The sequence below is a fragment of the Lepisosteus platostomus genome, chromosome 20 (assembly GCF_059453375.1).
Source record: "Lepisosteus platostomus isolate fLepPlt1 chromosome 20, fLepPlt1.hap1, whole genome shotgun sequence".
Taxonomy (NCBI): domain Eukaryota; kingdom Metazoa; phylum Chordata; class Actinopteri; order Semionotiformes; family Lepisosteidae; genus Lepisosteus; species Lepisosteus platostomus.
The window spans coordinates 1,034,675-1,056,023 of record NC_142630.1 but is presented as its reverse complement, the minus strand read 5'-3'; the positions used below and the strand labels follow the sequence as shown (position 1 = coordinate 1,056,023).

The following is a 21,349-nucleotide window of genomic DNA, read 5'->3' as shown; positions in this document are numbered from 1 at the left end:
GACTTCACAGAGAGAAGCCTGTGAAGCATGCAATTCAATAGGCACTTACTAGGGAGTGAATTTGATATTTCTGTCAAAAAGCAGGCTGGCTGTTCTAGTGCAGTCTGTTCAACGGCAGGCATTCCTTACAATCTGTTTGATGTGCCACTGTTGGACTTCCACGTGCCACAATTGGGAACGCAGACTCTGAACCAATAGCAGAGTCATTGTCAGTCAATTGAAATTTAGAACACATTAAAGTGCATTCTATATACTATACTTTGTAAATTGAGTGCACCCTTTTACATTGACAGCTATACGAGCACTGCAAGCATTTCTTTCTCACTGTACACTCCTTGAGTAACTTAGAAAATGTAACAGACAGCAGTAGTATCAGTAGTTAATTACAGTACGTTACACTGAAATTGGACTCCACTGCACGAATTGACCAGTGTTAAACACATGGCCCGCTTTGTCACAACGTGCTGGAATACAATAAGAGCAGGATCATTTTGCTTTCTCACTCACTGGTGTTAAATCACAGATCTATTAATAGTATGTGCAGGACAATGAAGGAAAAAGCTATTCTTACCAGGCTGGTCTGCTCTCCAAGCTCTCTCCTTATTATTAAAATCCATGATTCCTCTGATCTGAGTAACAGTTTCCAGCTGTAATTTGGAAAAAAAAATCTGCAGTCTTTCAGCGTGTGTACTGTTTTGGGTTTTTTTCTCTTAGTTTTTTCACAAGAAAAAAATATCTAAATATCAAACTTTTTTTTAGCTTTGTAAGGCTGATAATTTCAGGGGTTGGAAGAATGGGGGCGTGAATGCTCGTGTGTGTATCTGCAGCAGGGGCTTAAATTCCTACACTTCCCACTTTCCGATTTCCTAGGAGGTTTGCTGCAGTCACACCACATCGACTTGTAGTATCTGAGCTTCTAAGAATGTGACTCAGCCCTGCTTTCTTTTGCACAATTATGACTATTTCCTTCCCCACAGAGTACAACACAAGGCCAGTGCTTATCAGCTCAATTTCATGCCTTTTCAGCTGCCTACCAGAAAAGCGCCTGGCTCCTGTGATGTAGCGGCACACATGTAGCCTCCTTCACCCAGCACAGTATGAAAATTTGACTTCAGATGCTTAAAGTTTGCAGCACAAAGCATATCAGAACAGTAAATAGGTTCCAACTACTCGTAACCACTTTGAACAATTCACTTTCTGTCTTCCAGAAGAGACAGGTGTTAACCACAGGGTTTAAACTTGTGTTAGATGTACTTAAATCTTGTTTCATTTAAATTTTATTTGTTTTGTATACAATTTTATTTGAAGCTTTTCAATGTTTGGACCAAGGAGTGTACTTTCTGTATAATATTACCAGGGTCTCCTGAACATATATAATCATTTTTAAACAGAAATCAAAAAGATAATCACCAACCAGTAAATATATTTTGTGCTGGAGAGCTTTAAGTTCTGAATCTCTTAGTATTTCTTCACAGATCAGTACATTGCTGGTAAGAACATGGACATTTTTCGACACTTCTGAAAAGACTCTTTCTAATGTCGAGCTCCAAAAGCAAGAATTTAAGAATTACCTATTAACTATTTCCACCTTGACAGAATATATCAATTACCATTTAACAGTAAACACAATGATATATTAAACATCCACTTCTAAAAACAGCATGTAGGCTGAATTGAGAAAGAGAGCTTGGATGCCTTCTGAGCATACTGTAAAAACACTTTTTTTATGGCGCAATGGCACACACAACATGACAATAACTTCTGAAGCACAGGTAAAAAATTCCTGCTGCTTTTGGTAGTGAAGCTGTTTATGGGAATAAAACCACTTCTGCGTCACTCTTGACTTTGATGGTCCAGCTCCTCTGTGGGACTCGCGACAGGCCACAGCTGCAGAGGTGCATCCTCTGCCCCTGCCAGTCCCAGCAAGGGGCGTCAATGTGAGGAGCACAGGAGAGCAACAGGAAGGCAAACCTCACATCAGTCTCCACTGCCCGTTTACAGATTCCTGTGCTCCTCAGCGAGCTAAGGGCAGCCCTATGTAGACATTTCACCTCATTCTTAATTAGTAAGGCCACCTTCAGCCTGGGTGAAGCCGAATGCCATTTAAAATTCATCCAGAGGAAAAATGTTTCAGAATCCAGACCGTGAGCCCCATGGGAAAGGTCAAAAAGTCAATCAAAAAGTGTTCCGCTGGAAACTAACACTGCATCACGGCTGAAATCAAAGTATTTTGCATCTGGCAGATCTTCCAATGAATATTCCTGTAAAGGGCAAGGACAATCCAGAAGGAGGACAGAGACAGAAAGATTAAGTCAACCCCACAGCAATCTTTTCTCTTCAGCGAGGACTTACTGAAATGTACATTCAAAAGTGGAGGCATATTTCCAAAATACAAGTTATTGACATTGGATTGATTTACCGTAAAAGATCTGGAACTCAAAGCTTGTGAGAGGAGAGAAAAGGCCCGCGATTAATTTTTGTTTTGTGGTTTACCGTGCCCTCAGTTTGAAGAACAAAATTCCCTAGGCGCAATACAGTGCAACACCATCTCAAAGCCATCAGTGATCATGTTTATAATCTGTCAAAGGCCCCACCAAGACTGCGGTAAGAAAGAAGCCCTTCATGGAAACACAGTATGGCAGACTAAGCCTCCAGAGGTGAGCATCCCAGGCTGATACCGTAACAAGTCACTGACTGTACAGACCATTCCTATTTCTCATTATTACACCCTTGAATTGGTGCTTGAACGTCATTGTTAAATAACACCAACAAATTACTGAAAGAAAGATTATGCTGCAGAAGGCCTTTATTAAAAATAATCCCCTTATTAAATTACAGGTTCTGCTTGCCTGTACAAACATTACTAATATGTTTATGTGTGAACAAGGTAATTGCTCCTGAGGTGACGCAAAGTACAAAAGACCCACTGGCAACAATAAAATCTGACTTTGCTTTCAATGGCAAAGTCACAAAAGATAAGTAGAATGTTACCCAATCTATGAAATGACCACGAACTAGAACTCTGAAATCCAAAAGATTTTTACAGGGTTCCACTCTGTAAAAAAATGTTGTAAAAACTGCTATTTTTTGTACATACTAAGATAGAGCCCATTAAAATAAGGGGCACTTCACCCTGCTCATTTATGAGCGGGCAACAAAACATTGTGTTGTGTCATGATGAATCGACTGTTCATGGGGAAGGGTGCACTGCTCATCACAACAACGCCTCTGGCTAAACAGGCCCGTCAGTGTGATGCGGCCTCTCCTCTTGAGAGCAGAACTCCACCACTAGACCGAAGTGCGGCAAGTTCCCCAAAAAAACAATGGTGCGACATTGTGAGTCCTGATGCAAAGAGACAGTATGCTTTCAACATAAACAGATACAAAACCCATCCTAATTGGTTTGCCTGCAGCCATGTTGGCTGTGCTCTCAAGCAGCAAGCAAGGATTAAAAACTTTTCCTCCATCTCCCTCAAAACAGCTTATCATCAGCAACTTACAGGTGACTCCCCACAGTTAACCCCTTCATGGTGAACAGTGTTCATCTCACAGAGAGGTGACTGGCATGGCCAACATGCTCCAGAGCTGTGGTTTTTTTTTTCATTTGAATAAGGACATCTCTGTGGTGCCTGGTACCCTATTCTAGATCTTTATATGGAAGAAATAATACACTTCCCATCTTGATCAGTGTATATTACAGAATCATAGGTGTGAGTGAAATGCTTAGTGGCTTGATTCAAAGCAAAAACACTAGGGAACGGGATTAAAGTACTTTAAAGTGAACAGCTGGCAGGCAGGACAAAAGGCAATTCAAATATTCTACAGAAAGAAGGGTGTTTATGCAGGAAAAAATCACTGGATGGTAGGAGTTTTTGGGTGAGGAGATGTCTGTGATATTTAGAGACAGGAACTGAAGTCACTTGATTTCTGATGCTCTGGGCAGTTAGACTTCAGAAACTCGAGTACACTGTAATGAAATAAAAACAACTGGGGCAGTATGACTACAGTAAGATGAGGCAAGTTTGTTCAGTGATCAAGAAAAAAAATAAACCACAGATGTATTGATATATACATATCATTGCAATATTCATGGAGGCATAACTTCTAGAAGTCCTGTGTCTTGGATCTGTGAAGAGAAACATGTCGAGCATTCTAAAATGCTCAACATTACAACTCATAAGATGATTCTGACACTCACAGCAACACAAAAATAACGAGGATTTCTAGCACCTGCTTTATTGGAAATGAGTATCGGTCACTCTTCACAATCCCACTCAGAAAGGGCAGGACATGGACTTGAGAGTTGGTTTTACTAATCTTCCTACCACATGTGAAAACGTTGCTCTTAAACTCAACTTCAACACTTCCTTTTACTCTTCTCAATTAGGAATAGCTGCAAAAACTATCAGGCAAAACAGTATTCAGCTCCATTCCTGTCCAGTTCTTTACCAAGACAGTCAGGTAGGAGAAGCCATTTTCATCTTAAAACACTGTATATTCTTCCTACATAAACATCTAGTAGCAGGTATGACATTTTTTATGACTTGCCAAGTTATCATACCATTAATTATACAGATCTGTAAAGATATGACTAGCATTTTGTGGTTAACACACCTTGTAGTAATTAACTACATTGCAGATCTCATTCAGTCTAATATTCTTTGAAAGCACTGGTTATAAATTCATTCTTTCCTTTCTCTGTATCACCACTGAAACCACACAGCAAAGCTGTCACTTCTATTGTCCATTGAAAGACCTTAAAAGATTCACTTAGGTTTAGTTTAAGTCAAAACAATATTTGCAGATTCAAAATCTAGGTATCAAAATTTCCTAAAACCAGTCTTGTAAATATATTACAGAGAGATGGTTTTCTTCAAAGCAAATAATAGGACAATGCTGTGAATGTTTTGTACAGGAACAGTGTTCATATGCAAATACCCAGCACTCCTTCACATAGCCTTGCATTTAAACAGAGAAAATTCCCATAATTGTCCAGGCGGTCTACACTGTCTGGCTATTGCACTTTGCTTAACATCCTTTTTATTTTGAAGTGTATTTCAAAGAGGCGTTTTCTGTTGTTCACTGATCTGACATCAAATAAATATTTAATGAATGCAATCACTCCCTTTTTGGTTACATTTTCCGATTCTAATTTTCAATGTGACAGCAAATCGCTCTCAGCACTATCAGTAATTGGGGGCAGTTCAGCCTGAAGCATCGGCTTTAAAAAACTAAGCAGAGTGAGAAAATGTACTGGAGACCATCGCATCTGTTACCTTCTCGAGTTGCGCTGCAATACAGATAAGCCTTGTATTTGCTTACAGTACATACGCAAATCATCCCATTTACAAATCATATGAGTGACTTTGAGATGCCAGGGTTATTGCCCTGATATTTTCATACTTTGTCAGTTACTGGTACAGTCATTATGGGCAATAATAGATAAGCTGTTAACCCCGGACATGGTGCACTAGACTTCATGAGGCCAAACAGAGTTCTCTTTGACTGTTGTTCAACAGACTGTGCATGGTTTTGACTAGTTTAAGGCACTCTGAAAACTGGGTATGTTTTTGCTATGCACCCCTGATATTACAGGACCTGGGAAGGCCAACAGTTTTAGTACAGAATCAAACTGCAAAGATTAATTTAGTGAAGTAGGCTCAGAAAAGATTGTGTAACCACAGAAAACTGAAAATCATCCATCCATCTGTTCTTGAACCACTTCATCCAATTCAGGGTTGCAGGGAAGCCAGAGCCTATCCCAGCAAGCAATGGGCACAAGGAGAGAAACACCTCGATGGGACAACCACACACAGACACACACACTAGAAATGAACAGTTTTTGATGATAAAACATCATTCAGTTGCTGTTACTGGAAATCAGACTGAGTGAGAAAAGTAAAGTTTTTTAAAGAAGCAATCCGGCAGTTGTTAAGATAATGCATTCTTAACGAATACGCCATGAACACATACCAAAGTAGACTGCTTCATTAATGTATGGCCAAGGTGAACTGGAAATTAGCAGATTATCAGTCCCTTTCAGGACCCGAGTCATACAGTTTATTCAAACAATAAACTGAAAGTAAATTTGCTTTCAGACAAGGGGAATATTTAATAAGTCACTGCTTCAGTATGGAATCTGATGCATTATTATTCGTAGGACTGATAATAAAAGACTGCTAGTCTAGCAATAAAGCATTTGGATAAATAGTTGCGATGGGAGGGATATTAAAAACTTGACTGATGTCTGACCATCCTTTCAACTTTGCTTAAGGAACAGCTGCTTCAGTTCACAAGACATTAGCGCGGTGTGTTTAAATTCAGAACTTCACTGTAGAATAATGAACTCATAAAGTTGGTATTTTAAGTGCACAAAGACATTAGATAAATACTATGCATATATATATATGTCTACATGCATTTCTACATATATAGACATTTGTAATACTACTATAAACTACACAATAGACAGATTAGGATTAGTATGCTATTCAGAATATGGGTATTTCAGAGTTATTTGGAAGTACAAGGAAATATCCCGCCATATCATGAAAAGTTACTAACCAATAGCAACGCAAACCTCTAGCTAAACAGCCTGTCCTTCAAAAACTATGTTTAAAAAAGGCGAAGTAAACACACTAAACGTTTAGCGCTGCAAAACATGCCTTTTAAAAATGTTTGGGAGGCACGCTGCACCGGTTTGAAAAAGGGATCCAATAAATGTGCAGGCCATGCATTTTCCCAGCCTTGCCTTGCGCACGTTTATCATTTTGTGCTTATGCTACTTTTTCCCTCAGCATGCTGTATTATTCTTCAGCTTTTTTTTGCCTGATCGACATATTTAAACACAAATTTAGAGCACGACGAAATGCAATTACTCTGTTTTGGACACTAGTCTTTAATCATAGTCCATGCTTGATTAGTGAATTAGTCATTTGGCATTTCTTTCTGCGTTTTGAAATAAAAAGGAAAGATTTACTGCGGCAATAATGTTTTGACCACTTTGTCATTGAAAATCTAATTAAGTATAATTTGCATCATTTGTTGAGATGGGTTTCTGACAGAATTTTAAATGTAGAAGTCTTGAAAGTTTCAAAATGATGTACAAAATTCAAACTTTCAAGTGGTTTCGTTCTACTGCCAAAATCACACAAAGTCCATTTCAACTGAATAACGAATACCAAAGTGCCTTATGAATGCTTAAGACAACTAGACCTTTTAACAAAATCACACTGCTTGCTCAGTGTGGTTTTTTTTTCTTCTTAGTGTAAACAGTAAGAATAACCAAGCGAAAGAGGAGCTGTCACTTCAGCCCAGGTGTAAACCTTAGCACAGGCGAACCCTCAACATGTGAACTAAGCAGAGGTCCAAACAAGAGACATGAAGCTTGGGAGATGCAGACCAATCACCACCTGCTCAATTGTCAGTAATCTCGGCCACATACACCATCCACTAAACACAGTCAAATCTGTAATACAGTAAGGGCAGATAGTGGCAGACTCACTTGCAGGCTGGTGGTCGGCGCTGTCTGGGTCCAGACCGCAGGGGAGACAAGGGGCTGCACTGACTCTGGGCTCCACTGCGCTCCCTGCTTCACACGCCTCTCCCGCCGCCTGACGCAGGACCAGCTCGGGGCCCGTCCTACTCCCTGCAGCGGCTTCAAGGCCAGAAGGTGAAGTCTGCAAGAAAAAGGAAAGAAAAATGCTTTCATTTTCATTTTCTTCATACAAAAACAGGAGTTTTCTGTGGGGTATTTTCCCTGACAAACAACTGTAACGGCTATTTTCACTGGAACCTAAACAAATGTAACGGCAGTCATGTGGGAGCGAAGGTGGGAGGTCTAATTTGAAGCATTTTAAAGTAAGGTGAAATTTGGAGACTTGTTTTATTAAATACAGGATCAGTGAAGCACTGTAACTGAAAGAGGTAATGAACTCCCAGAAGGATCAATAAAATAAAATTCCCGGCAGTCTCCTGGGTGGCTGAGCCGGTATAGGTGCTCACTCAAGCTCTGGGACCGTGGGTTCGAGCTGACCGTGACAGATGCCCCAGGCGGTGGCAGGGGGCCGTGTTGCTGTGGTGCTGGCAGGTAGGAGGCGCTCCTGCGTGCGGTTGTGGGACTCATGGCCTCAAGTTTAAAACATGACAATATACACCATGCGCAAGTCCAGTTGGGTGGCAAAACAAAAACAACTGGCTATTCCAAATTTAAAAAAAGTCCTAGCAATTATCTATTTCAGTATTTTATGGTTTTAACAGGTTTCATTTTCGTACTGCAGTGCAAGACCTTCTGCAGAGTTTGTTTACAGGCTTCAAAAGAGGAAAATAAAAATGCCATTCAGCTGTATCAGCTCCTGTGCTCTTCCCTCAGTATCATGTTTCTCAGATTAATGACACTATTATTTTACAGTCTTCTTGGCAGTTACCTTCCAATAAAACTTTTTTTGCTTAAATGAGAATTCTGTCAAGGCGACGAGGCCTGAGGGACCTGGCAGGTGATTTTCGGTACAGCACAAGTGGCTGGTGTCAGTAAGCCGTCACAAAGCTTTCAGAAGCCCGACAAGAAAGGGGAGCGCCGCAGCGGAAAAAGCTGGATGAGAGGAAGCAAGCTGTTAGGTTTCCGAAGGGAATGTGACAAGTACTGAGCCTTCTGGAAGCTGACTACACCGAAACGACACGGATCAATAAGCTGTACAGAGACAGAGCAGCGTTCGTGATCTTGCTGGTGAAGAAACAAGGACCACAGCGAGTGCTAAAGGTGGAAATCAATTTGCAACTGCATTCTTGTCCTGTTCACAACAGGTCACAGAACAGGGAGACGTCCACTACTGTAGGAGTCGCTTTACTGCTAAATCATATAACTTGCAATCTGTGGGCACATTTACTTACAACACCTTCATATAATAAATAGCACTTTCTTCAGACAATGAAAGAAAAGAACCAAATTTGATGTCACGTTTCAGTTAGAACTTGTTAGCGTTACTGAGACATGGCCTGGTTTTAACCTCAACTTCTTTCATTGTGAGAGACAAAAACCCAAAAGAAACCTAGAACATCAAAGGATCAAAAGAAATGACCGAGTGCCGTCACAAGACGTCCCAGTTCTGATGCAGAAACCAGATAATCCACTTTTAGAAACAGGATTAAAGGCAGAGAGGGAGAGCAGGCGAAAGGCAGAAGGGGGCTCTCAATGAATATTCATGGGAATGAAGCTTGACCATGAAAAGGCAGGAAAATGCTCAAACTGTCAGAAAAGATGCTTCAGTTGAAATAAGAACAGAAGCCAGAAACACCTTTGATGCATCTTATGCCTGACAAGCACTTAAAAAGCCGCCACTGAAAATTCCGACATGTCCCGGGATTTAACTATGTATCCAAACGCCACCGAAATAAACAATCCACTGCTGCAAAAAAGCAATTCCTTTATATAAAAATACTACAAACAAGAAAATGAACCCATTTGGTTGTATTTTAACCCATGTATTTTTTAAATGTATAAATGAATAAATACCAGCATTATTTTTAATTAACAATATTAAGTAAGGCTGGAAAAACAGACGCTCCAAACAAGGGAGTCTAGCAGGAACAGCGGTTATACCTGCGCGACAGTTATTAATTTTGTTTTTGTCGGGCAGAAGAGGCTGCTCCCACTCTCCAGCTGACTGGCACAGATGTTCTGGCCTTACCCACACAAGGGCGCTGGAATAAATCATTCACAGACCAGCCTCCTACCACACACACACTTCATCTGTTTCATGCTCTCGGCATTCGCTGCCGTTTCCTCCCAGTAAGCGCCTGCCCGCAGCTCCTGGGATTTGGGCTGCCGAGCTCTCCACCTGCTGTTGCCAGGCTGGAGCCAGTCTCAACTTTTTCACAAGTCGGTGCCACCTGACTCAGCAGCTTCCTCCCCAGTGGCCGCAAGAGCTCCATGTTCGCTTCATACCACTGCCATGCAAACGAAATTAGGAAAATCCCTTCAATTTAAATTTCCTACAATTTGAGGTTTTCCTGTTCTTTGCATTGCAGTGCCTTCTTCAAGAAACAGTCATGTGTTTAATTAAATAAATAGTGTCACTCCACTGTGAGAAAATGGAAAAAAACAATACATCATGTAGAACCCAGGAGGTTGATGGTCTACACTGGTATTCCTTGAATAATATCACAGGCACATCAAATGGAGTCTTTTTTCATAATAGACTATACAGAGAGATGTAAGAAAATAGAATGAAATCCTCCTTTTCACACACTATAGCTTCTCCATACCCAAGCAGTGCTTTTAACACTACAGGCCCCTCCAGATGGGGCTGCCTGAGAAATTATCAGCCATGTAAAGGCATCAGGCTTTTGCAAAACCTAATTTAAATGGGTGGGTAGCATGCGTAGGCTGCAAAGGAACAAGTAATAGGTTTATTCCATGCTGAAAAGAGAAGAAAGACAACACAACGTTTCTTCTGGGACGAGCCTTCTTCAGGACAGGCTCAGGGGACTATGAAGTGAACCTGCACGTGGGCAAAGACTACAGCGTCACAAGCAGTGCCACAGTAAGGTATCCATGTAACAGGAACAGGGTATCGACTCCTTAACAGATCTGTACACAAGAGCCCGCATGGTCACTTTCAAAAATAATTACGCATAAGTAAATTGATCCCCAGGTATTTCAGAAATAGTCCTGTGGAGATCTCAGCCCTCTCTACTTGTAGAAACACAAGTGGAGTCTCAAAATGCACAGCCTCATGGAAGTAAGCACCATCTAGGCAAAATATGCTTTTTGTTTTGCATTTGATTTACTACATTGAGAAAATTAAAACTAATAAAACTGATCACAAACAAATGTATTTTTTGTACTAAATGTACTAAGCACAACTATTTTCTTCTCAATAAATATTTTAAATATTTTTCTACATATTGAAGTAGGCCCATATTCCTGAATACTACTAGTGCAGTATACAGCATTGTTAAATATTAGTGCAGTATACAGTATCATTAAGCTACTTACTGCCACAGCACACTGCTTTTCTGCATGTCAGAGGCCACTGTGCCTTGCAATCTCATATGGATCATTTTTTTATTAAATCTGCCTGATCCACTTAATCATAACTAGAATACAATTAGTTCAGAAATTATTTTAAAATGCTTCTCATTCATATTCTGGTAGTTTTATTCTGCTAATTCTTTCATTACATCCCACAAGCATAGTTTGTAGACCACTAACCCTCTATTGGTGCCTGCTTAAAAGGTTTCTCTGAAGTTTATTAAATGCCCTGGGTCAATCCAAAGGCAACATGCAGATGTTATCAATGTTCGTTTAAATGTAATTATTTCAAAGCCATCTGTGACTTTTAATTAAATTGCCAAACTAAGCAAAAACTACACAATGAAGAGCTGTTTGGGTGCATGAAATGCACTTACTGCACTGTATGTCAGTTAAGAAGTATAGCTGGAGAGAGAGATGACCAGCCCCTGGTGAATTGTCAGCAATCAAAAATGTTTAATGCACCTCTCTAACAGAGCTAAAACAGTTGTGAAGAAACATCCATTCAAAATTCTCATCCTACAGGTGTGATATACAAATGTCTCTGGCTTTATGAGTTAAATTTATTCCAGTTATAAACAGTACAAATTCAACTGGAAAGACTAAACAAATTCACCCCAAAAAAGTAATCCATATCAACACCACTACCAAAATACAAGACAGCTGGCTGTCCTGTTCGGAAGCTGAATGAAGAACACCCCAGTCTAAAAGCAGCTGAGTTTTATTTGCTTTCAAAGGCAGCACACACACACACAGAACTGCGAGACTGTGTGTGATTACTGTTGGATCACAGTGGGGGCTGATTAATAAATGAGGTAGGTTTTAAAACAACTTTCTGATCCTGTCAAACAGCACAGACAGCGTCTGAAGTTGGGGGAAAAAACCTTGCTAAGAACCAACCCCCAAGAGAAAGATCTCCATCATCTTTCTCTACATTTCATCGTATCGCTTTTTTCCCCTTCATAAAAAGCGCATAAATACAGCTCTCACTCTCTTGAAGACTGTCAGATGCAAGTCACACAGCTTCTGTACAGGGCAACTGAAAATGAAACATCACAAAAGCACTCCTACAGCTTATGTGGGAAATTCCTTTTGAAGAAATGTACAGTATTCGGAGAGATTGATGTGGCAGGCTTTTTCTGATATTACTAATCGTTGTCTCTTACTTTCTTACCAAAAAAGAAAATCTATCTTACAGAAAAAAAAAAACTTATTCTACCTCTAAAGAGTTCTTCATAAAAGCACCAAGTCGGTAAAAGAAAGGATACACAGAAACAGTAAATGTAATCTTTCTTACCTCTGAGCTGTCACAATGTTAAGACTCTATTTGCGAATGCAGAAAGGTTATTAAGAGAAATTCTCTAAGCCTTCACTTCGGCTGTGTCCTCAAAGACTCACAACAGATTAGGTGCTAAGCCATGATTTTTGCACCGATATGATGAGCGAAGATCTGGGGCAACACCAGGAAGATCGGGGTGCGGCTGCCACCCCAGACACATTCACTTGGTGACAGCAGTGGACAGGGGGCTCCGACTGGTGGCGGTGGGGAGACCCCATCACACAAGCTAAGGGGTGAGGTGAGGATGTCTGCAACGACTGGCTAATTACTGGAGGGGCAGCAGCACCACCTTGTTAGTTAGTCCTCTGGTAGCAACACTGGCGATCATGCACACTTGAGCCTCTAATGACAGCAGGGGAGATTGACACCTGAATGAACACAGGCTACTTGAAGGACAGGGATGACCTACAATCTGACTCCCCTTACTCACAGCTGATAGGCAGGGCTGAGCCCATTTAGATATTGCTTTATCTTGCAAACCAAATGCAAGACCTATGCAGGAATTTCATGCGTGGCCATTTAATTAAGATAATGAAAAAGATGAGTTTACCGCATTTGACATCCAGCAAAAAAATGCATGCAGCGTTATTTAAAATCCCATTAACTGACACTCTATAAATTAATGTCAACATTGTCACCAAAATGATAAGATGAAAATGTAAGACTAGTTAGTGTGCTTAGGAGAAGTGATATCTTCTGCTAGTTTTGTAATGCAAAAAGTAAGACATTTTGATTCAAACTAGGATTTGCGATATTTAAAAACAAAACTAATGGCTTGCAAATTGTGTTTAAAGCTTGGACTGGAACCTCACATATTGTCAGTCTTGTGGCATGTAATTCCAAGAAATTCTTCTCACTATATCATGTCATGCTAGAATGACAGTAGCAAACCTAAAAGACATCAGTGACACAGCTACTGTCTCCAGTAATGAGAGTCACACTGGACAGAAAGCTAAATAGCCTGTATTGCAATGTAGCCAAACAAAAAAGAGAATGTTTTTAGAGAATGAAGAGCTAAGTTCTCTCAATTGTATGAAAAAGAAGTAAGTTAGTATAAAGAAATACAGCAGCAGAGTGAATAGTGAAAACAGAATGTACCTGCTTTATATTTCCATCCAGCCATGTGCAGAAAATATAAAACAAAATTACCTGCTAAATATGCAGGCTAATTCTTTATGCTTCAGGTAGGAAAGATAATGAAGTACAGACTATCACACAAAAATATGAAGCACTCTAGAGACCGAGAAGAAAGCCATACACAGCACAGGACATGACAAATAGAGCTCCTTATTAGTGCTGAAAGGCTAGTTAAAACTCCATTTTTAAAACAAGCAGGAAATCATCTGAGACCTTAGGCCAGAGGTATGCTGCCCTTGATAATCACTGAAATTATGTCCAGCACTCACACGATTAGTGCCTCTGAGATAAGCCTGATGCCCATCAGAAACAAATCTGAACTTTGTTAACTAGGCTGCTCTTCCTTGTTGGATTTCATGTGTTTGACCATTTCATGTGGCATACTAGCTGCAACGGCTTTGCCCTCAAATGACTGGTCATCAAGTCCGTTTGAGTGTCTCCAATTAGCTCCAGGGCTGAATAACCTGAAGGCTGCTATGGCAGTGACCAAATTCCATATAGAGAATTTAACATCTTCGGGCGATTTTATAAGGTATTTAAATTACTCCACGTCAGGGCTCTGTTTCCACTTTCTGCAGCTGCAAAAAAACTGAGAGCGTCAGAAAGGATCCATCACAGTATCCTTTAAAACCCATTTAACTGTAGCTGAGAAATGATTAGGTTTCGCTCCCGTGCCAACATTAATCCAACAACGCTGTTTATCCTCATTGACACGTCAGGGGTTAGTAACAGTCCTTGATAGATCAGCGGAGAAATCTGAAAGGAAGGACTGTTTAAATGAAGCCGGTTATTTGCATTTTCCCAACAGGTATGTTTCCCACTGAAAGTGAAGCTCAGCGCGCCCCCTCATCCTGCTCGCTAACCGCTCCTCGGCGATACTCTCCCTGCGGGCGGGCAGCCATCTGCACTGACAGGCTCTGACATCGCGCTCTCCCGGGCGCTGTGCTGCCAGGGGGCATAAGAAGTTCCTTGTTTCTTTTTACATTTTCCCTTGTTGGGGCAAAAACGAGTGAATTAATCCTTTCACGCCTACAAGCTCTTGAGGCCAGGCTTTCCTTCCGTTTCAGCTCCCAGACAAGTCTCGGCTTTCTCCCGGGCTCCTCCCGGGCCCGACCAGAGGAGAGCGCAGAATCGGCGGGGCTTGCCGGGCTGAGGAATGCCCCAGGAGGGCCTACGGGAATCGAGCACCGACAGCCTGGCCCTGTGAGGCCCTTTCCTGCAGCCAGCCTCGGCCTTGCCCCCGGTGCCGTCCCAGGGCGAAAGCGAGGGGCTCCACCACTTTTTTCTGAAAGCCAAACGAGAACACCTGGCACTCACGGGTCTAGGGGCAGCTCTGTTGTTCAGTTTTCATTTATTCATTTATTTCTCAGCCCTGAACAGCCTGCCTTCCCTCATACGTAACACTAAATTGCAACGTTGTCACACAGCTCCTGGTTTTGGCAGTTAAATGAATGGCGCTCACAACACATCAGCCTGGACAACCCGAGAGACAGGAAACTTGTCAAGTCAGTCATTATGCTGTCAATAACCTAAAAATTCCACACATGACTCAAATGTCTGCCTCTAATCCCGTTTGTCGTTTCTTTAGGACGCCCCCACAGCATGAGCGAGGCAGGGAAATAATAGGAAACATAAAGCCGCAGACAGCCCTGCTCACAGGCCTTCGTCCACACTGCTGCTGGACAGCAGCCATGCTGGACACTGACCTGACAGGGCACTCCTGCCCAGGCCCCAGCCTGACCGGGGCAAAGAGGCCACCTACAGCCCACTGTAAATACTCAGTCAACGCTATACTGTTTCTAATGATGCACCTACAGAGAAAATAAGGTATAAAAACCAAAGCTGTACTGTTATTTGCATGTTTTTTAATTAAATATTGCACAAACTAAATTGGGTCTTATTTTCCTTTCAGCACATAAAAGCAAAAATGATAAACATCGAAGACTCACAGAAAGAAATCAATAGACAACACAGATGAGACAAAATATTTCCCTTTCACCTTTATCAGTTTTAATGTGGTTTCCTGCTATTCTTCAGCTCCTTTTTAAGATGCAAAATGTGACTGATCAAGCTGTGACCCCTTGAACAATTAAAAAAAAAGAACCACTAACACCAGATACTAAAAAGCAGAGTGCAATTTTAGTGGCTAATTTTGATAAATGAGAATAAGGCACACCAGTAGCTAGCATAAGGCCTTTTCAATAATGTAAGAAAAGGGCCTCAATAAATAGATTTGTCTGCTGTCAGCCTCTAAGCTGGCTTTAAAAAGCCCTTGGTGGAAAACACCACAGCCTGCTTTTAGCATCCCCCCTTCCACCACCCTCGCGCCTGAAAAGAGAATTTCTAATGATTCCAGAAGAAACAGCTTACCTCAGCCTAGACCTTTCCTCCTGGAGACCTAGCCAGCACAGACACCACTCTAGTTATTAATGCTCTGCTGCGCTCTCTCAGAGTACCTCGGGGAACTCTAACAAGAAAGAGTAAGTGCTATCGATTTGGCACTTCCTGCCTGGCCCTCCTGTCGAAGTAAACGAGATGACTGTCTGACTCCTACTACTCAGCGTGCTCTGACCCACGCAGGGTCACGCCACGCTGTCTCTGCCGGAGAACTATTTGCCCAACATCTTGCTCGGCTTATCTGAGCAGGAGCCTGCCGCCTCTTCCGACCGGAACGCCGAGAGAAGCACTTAAGGCCGAGACGATATGACTGCTGCTGCAGCGGCAACCTGACACCTGGAATGCTTCCGTGTGCTTCCTTGTTTTTTTCTTCCCGGGCGCGTGCATGCATTTTTTTCTCTCTACCCCTGCATTGCTCCTCCTGGAGGACTGTCTACCTTCACATCCTCATTAACTCTAGAGTCACAGGCACACCCTCGCCGTTTCCACAAAAATCTCAAGCACGCAGCCTTAAGCATTTTTTTCTGGGTTCTTGGACAACTTTCTCTGCGATTGTTGTGACTTTAACCCCCCCCTGCTACCCTCTGGGACACACACCTTCCAAGTGTTCTTGGCTGTGAAGCTGTTGTTTTGAAAACAGGCTCCCGACTTCAGCGTTTGAAGTTTGTGAAATAGCAAGTATCCCAAGACCTCTATCTTTTTTTGAATATAGTTTCGAAAATGACTGTTGCTTTTACAGAGAGGCAGGGAGGCACAGTGATGAGCATTACTGCCACACAGCGCTGGGCCCTGGGTCCAGTTCCACACAGGGGTGCTGTCTGTAGGTGATTTCATCCAATCTGATTAAAACCATCAAAGAATGCTGGACAAGCCACTATTCATTTCTTCCTATTGTTGAAATACACAAGACTGATGCTTTAGCTACCTAGTGAGCATCTTCATTTCAACCTCACTTTTTATTGCTATTTGCCACCATGATGCTTTAGAGTCATAACTTTAAATAAACTGATTTTAGATCAAAATTTTAAAATTTTTAACTCATATTTCACTGGTATTTTTTACTTCTCAAGAGACAGTCTGCATCTGATTTGCATGTAGTGGGATGTGCACATTTGCAGCTAAACAGAAGGGAAAATACCTTAATCCTCAACCTGCTAGCTCAGAAAATTGGCAGGAATGTTAGGTCATAAGGTTAATTCAGAACATAGCTTCCCCTACTACACCAGTAATGGGGTTTTAAACACCAGCTATTTTTTTTTCCTGCAGCTCATTCTGTTCTCCAAAGTTCCAGCCTCTTTCTCAAGCGAGGGAAGGAGAGACCTCCTTGAACACCAGAACACTTACGTGTCTCTTACTTTTAATGTGCCGTCTTGGAGAATCCAAGAGGCAAAATAATCAAATTTGGGTGGTTAGACCTGGGTACTGACATATAAGGCATTTACGGTTCCTCCCGTGAAACTGTAATCATAAAATAAGCCCTGATGGTTATCGTATAACACTTCACTCGACCCTCATTATAACACCATCCTGAGGAACTGAGCAACTGGCCCGGTATAATGAGGTGTCACTTACAATAAAAGCAAATTTTAAATGAAATTAATGTAGTACAGAGCCAAGGAACAGCAACCCTACATCGCAGCACACAGCCATTAGCCAGGCTGAAGGGTAATTGAAATATTATGTAAAACAATCGGAGAGCCTAGTGGTGGAAGCAGAATAATTTCACAAGATAATGGCTATCAGTGGGGTAGCTGAGGAACTCTGGGTGCTAGTCAGACACTGTCTGAGGAAGTTATTTTTGTACCTCCGGTATACACCAGGATAACATCCCTGAGGTCAAATACATTAGTACACTCATTCTACTTACCATTACCTATTTACCCAGTCATTATCCCAGATCTCTGGGCGCACTCAGTAAACAGCTTTTACACCCATTTATATGTGAGGGGAGATGTGCAACCTTTCATTCTTACCAAGACAGAGTTAGGATGATAGATATTGAATATCAAATTCCAGCATGCTTTGCATACGGACCGTCAGTAAGTGCAGGAACTGTAAGGTCATCGCAATCAAGAGAACAAATGTTTCCTATGAAGCTAAGAGGGTACATTTTTTTTAAATACAGTAAGCATTCGAGCGTTCCTGATTTGCAGGGGTAACCAGCACAGCAAGAAACACGAGACAGGCTGAAATACTGTACAATACAATACAGCAATAGGCTGCTATCGCCCTCTGGTGTCAAGGGACAGCATCGCACATCTCTAGAAATAAAATAAGGCCATGATCATGACTTGTTTATACAGGTTGTCCATCCATTAATTTCATATAAATGATACAGGATAAGCCTGTGCTTAAAAAATGTTAATCACAAATGTCAGTGAATAACAATCAGGTATTGGAAAATCAAATTGGAAATAGTGCTGAGGAATGGTTAATAGAATGAAGTAAAGTAAACCCAGTAAACAGAAAATATTTGCAAGGTGTTATTAAGAAAATTAGAATACACATACTGCACTGGTTAATACTACTTTTGACAGCAAAGTGTTTTTGAACTGAAAATACATTTTCAGGGGAAATTTCACTGCTATATTAAACCAGTACTGTTCCACAGGGAAGGGATGTCTCCTCTTCCTTCACAGTTGTTGTTCAGGGAATGGCTGTTCTCTTCACTGTGTTAATCCTTCTGCTTCGCAAGCGTCCAGTTAAGACCATAGAGGGCCAACAGAGACGGGTGCTGTATTTTCTGACATTAAGCACAGCTGTGCAGACTCACACATTTGTCATTTTCCACTCATGCAGGAACGTAGCCAGAGAGCAGAGATGCAACAAGTTTGAAGCAAGGAGGCTGCAGTGAGATCTCTCACTCTACAGTATATAAAGTCTGCCATTCTATACTTCAGCCAGGATGAAATTTAATTTAGACAGAAACAGTGCACCCCCCATATATCTACAGTAATGCAGCTTACAGCTAAAAGGGCTCCATCCATTCTAATCTTGATTTTTGGCATTTAAAATTAAAGCGGAGCACCATCTCATTTTGATTGTGTAATCACACTGTGTTCTGTCAGCTCAAATACTGGCAGGGGTTTTCACATGTGGGATGAGCAAAATAAACGTTAACTAACGATCGTGCCTTCCTCGAGGTGGACAAGAAAAGCTTCTTCCAAAACAGTCAGTGGACGCCTTCAGGAGACCGCAGCATTTACTCATTTTTAAGAGCCATTAAATTTCCTCACCCAGGTGGGGCTGAGGGGCTTGCACATTCAGACTGCAGTTAATGAGCTAAGAATGCAGTTTACCAGCAATGACAATGGAACTGTTCCTTCTCCAGCCACACTCCCACACATTCAGTGGCAAAACGCTTCGTCTTCCAACTGGACCTGTTGCCTCCATGTCTGCTGTGGCTCCAGCTCTGTAAACATGCTGCCTGCCAGGAGGAAGTTAGCTCATCCCTGTGTAGTAAACCCACAAGTCAGCTCAGCGCCTTCTCGAAAGCTCGACAACAGGTGAAACAGGGTTCTCTGCAGGTCAAAGGGAGCTAACGAGGGCACTGCAACGGAGAATTATTGATCTTACTTTCTCTTATGTATTATTATTAATACATATTATTATTAATGCAGTGGAATAAAAGTAAAACTGTTGTAAAAGTCCTGAAACTAAAACACTTAGGCTTTAATTTAATTCACCAGTGGTAGAATATATCCTGGCACAGGACTATTAATCAATGTTTCAATACTGTGTATTTCAGCCTGCCAGGGTGTTAAACATTCCCTGGGCCAGAGCCCCAGTTAACCACATGCAGTAGGTAGGGTATCCAATAAGTACTTTTTATAAACATGAGGAAACATGAACTACCTATAGAAACAAATTCGCCCCCTTGAAAAATTGTACACAGCAGTACAGCTGCCTTCATCTAATAATTATGCAATGTAATTACTCCTTGACGACAAGATATCCACAACATGTATGTTCTCCTGCATTGCTAAGCGCCTTGGGGCAGCCTTGTTGTGAAAGGCGGTATATAAAAATGAACTGAATATCCCAGTTTCTTAAGACCCACATTCCAAGCTTGGTTTCAGTGAGGAGACACCTGAGAAGATGCTGGGCTGACGTGACAAGTCCAGGCACACACCTGGCTGGGCAAGGGGTTCCAGCACCAGCAGTCCCCTCTTCGGCCCTGGGGCCCGATGTCGAGTCACAGAGCCAGCAGTGATACATTCTCAAGGCACTTTTTACATCCTCCTCCTTATGGAATTGGCTTCGTTTATGCAAGATGAGCAACTAATCTATCGCTTGTTGTGCGCAGAATGTGGGTCATCTTTTTTGTGTTAAAAGCTCACAAGAGCAAGAAAAACTATAGACTTTGGGTTCCATAAACTTTATCAATAAAAATCCCTTGAACAAACATGAATAGAATGACCAATCTTCACCTGTTTTCATCTGTGACCTTAGTATTTTTGTATTTCCACAGATTTCCTAGGTTGCCAGGAAAACCTGCAGCAGCGTAGCCACTGTTACAGGGCGCAGAATTTATTTCTAGCATGGCACTGGCTTTATTTAAATAAACCTAAACTTTAAACGGTGGTGTTTTAAGTCGCAGAGCAGCCCTGAGTTTCCATTTCTGTGTCAGTCTGTCCAGGGCTCTGTGAATGAGATGTCACCCAAGCAGACAAGGCAAAGCCAAGCGCAGCGAGCGAACAGCCGGAGCTCCTGCCCAGGCCGTGTGACAGACTCTTCGGGTGTCTCCACAGGGACAGGCACCGCTCTCCTTGTTTTGGACAAAGTTTAGTATTTGCTCTGTCAAAGGAGGGGCCAGTGAACACACTGCCCTCAGAGCACAGCAGGAAAAGCTGGGGTCTGTGCTAGCAAACACTGGAAAGGAAGCCAGCAAACAGCAGCATCCAGTCCAGCAAGGAAGATCTCAGTGACACTACACAACAAAAAAACAGGGCTGTCAGCTCACCAGGCAGGTGTGGGAATGCTTAGACCACAGCTCTACAAAACAGGGACAGGAATCATCTTAGCTCCTATTCAGCTTGTTTGCTCTTATTCTTCTCCTAACAAACCCTGAGCTGATTTACTGCTTTAATGAGAACTGTAAACCTTTTCACTGCAGGGTAAAACACTAAAGATTGTTCACTGGTTTTGAGAAAAGAATGCACAATACTCAATATTCTTACAAATGCAACATCAATTTGAAGTACATTTCTTGACAAGCACCTTGTTCAGAATGAATGGAAAGAAATACAGCCATCCAGGCAGCAAAGAATGAGGAACTTTGATAAAAATCAGCTGCTTACTTTTTTATCTTAACAGTAATCACTCGGTCACAGAAAGGGGAACTAGGAAGATCAAAAGCGCTTTTGTTACTAAGAAAGCACACAGCACATTGATTGGTTACTAATGACCCCAGGACAGTTTCTGAGCACTAAATCAGCTTGCCT

At 41.7% G+C, this 21,349-nt stretch overlaps 1 protein-coding gene across 2 annotated transcripts in view; it reads right to left on the bottom strand.

Annotated features, from left to right (window-relative positions):
* The window catches only part of gse1b (Gse1 coiled-coil protein b), a 265,129-nt gene that overhangs the window by 173,006 nt on the left and 70,774 nt on the right, over positions 1-21,349 (bottom strand). Inside the window, exons 1-2 of one of the 2 annotated variants that reach the window (XM_088614306.1) lie at positions 15,879-16,229; positions 7,505-7,679 (exon numbers count right to left, since the gene is read on the bottom strand). Coding sequence is in view for 1 of the 2 variants with exons in the window: in XM_088614301.1 (XP_088470427.1) it covers positions 7,505-7,679 (175 nt within the window). In the remaining variant the exon portion in view is untranslated. Of the gene's footprint in view, positions 1-7,504; positions 7,680-15,878; positions 16,230-21,349 lie in introns of those variants that run through there. The other variant, XM_088614301.1, reaches the window with a different exon arrangement.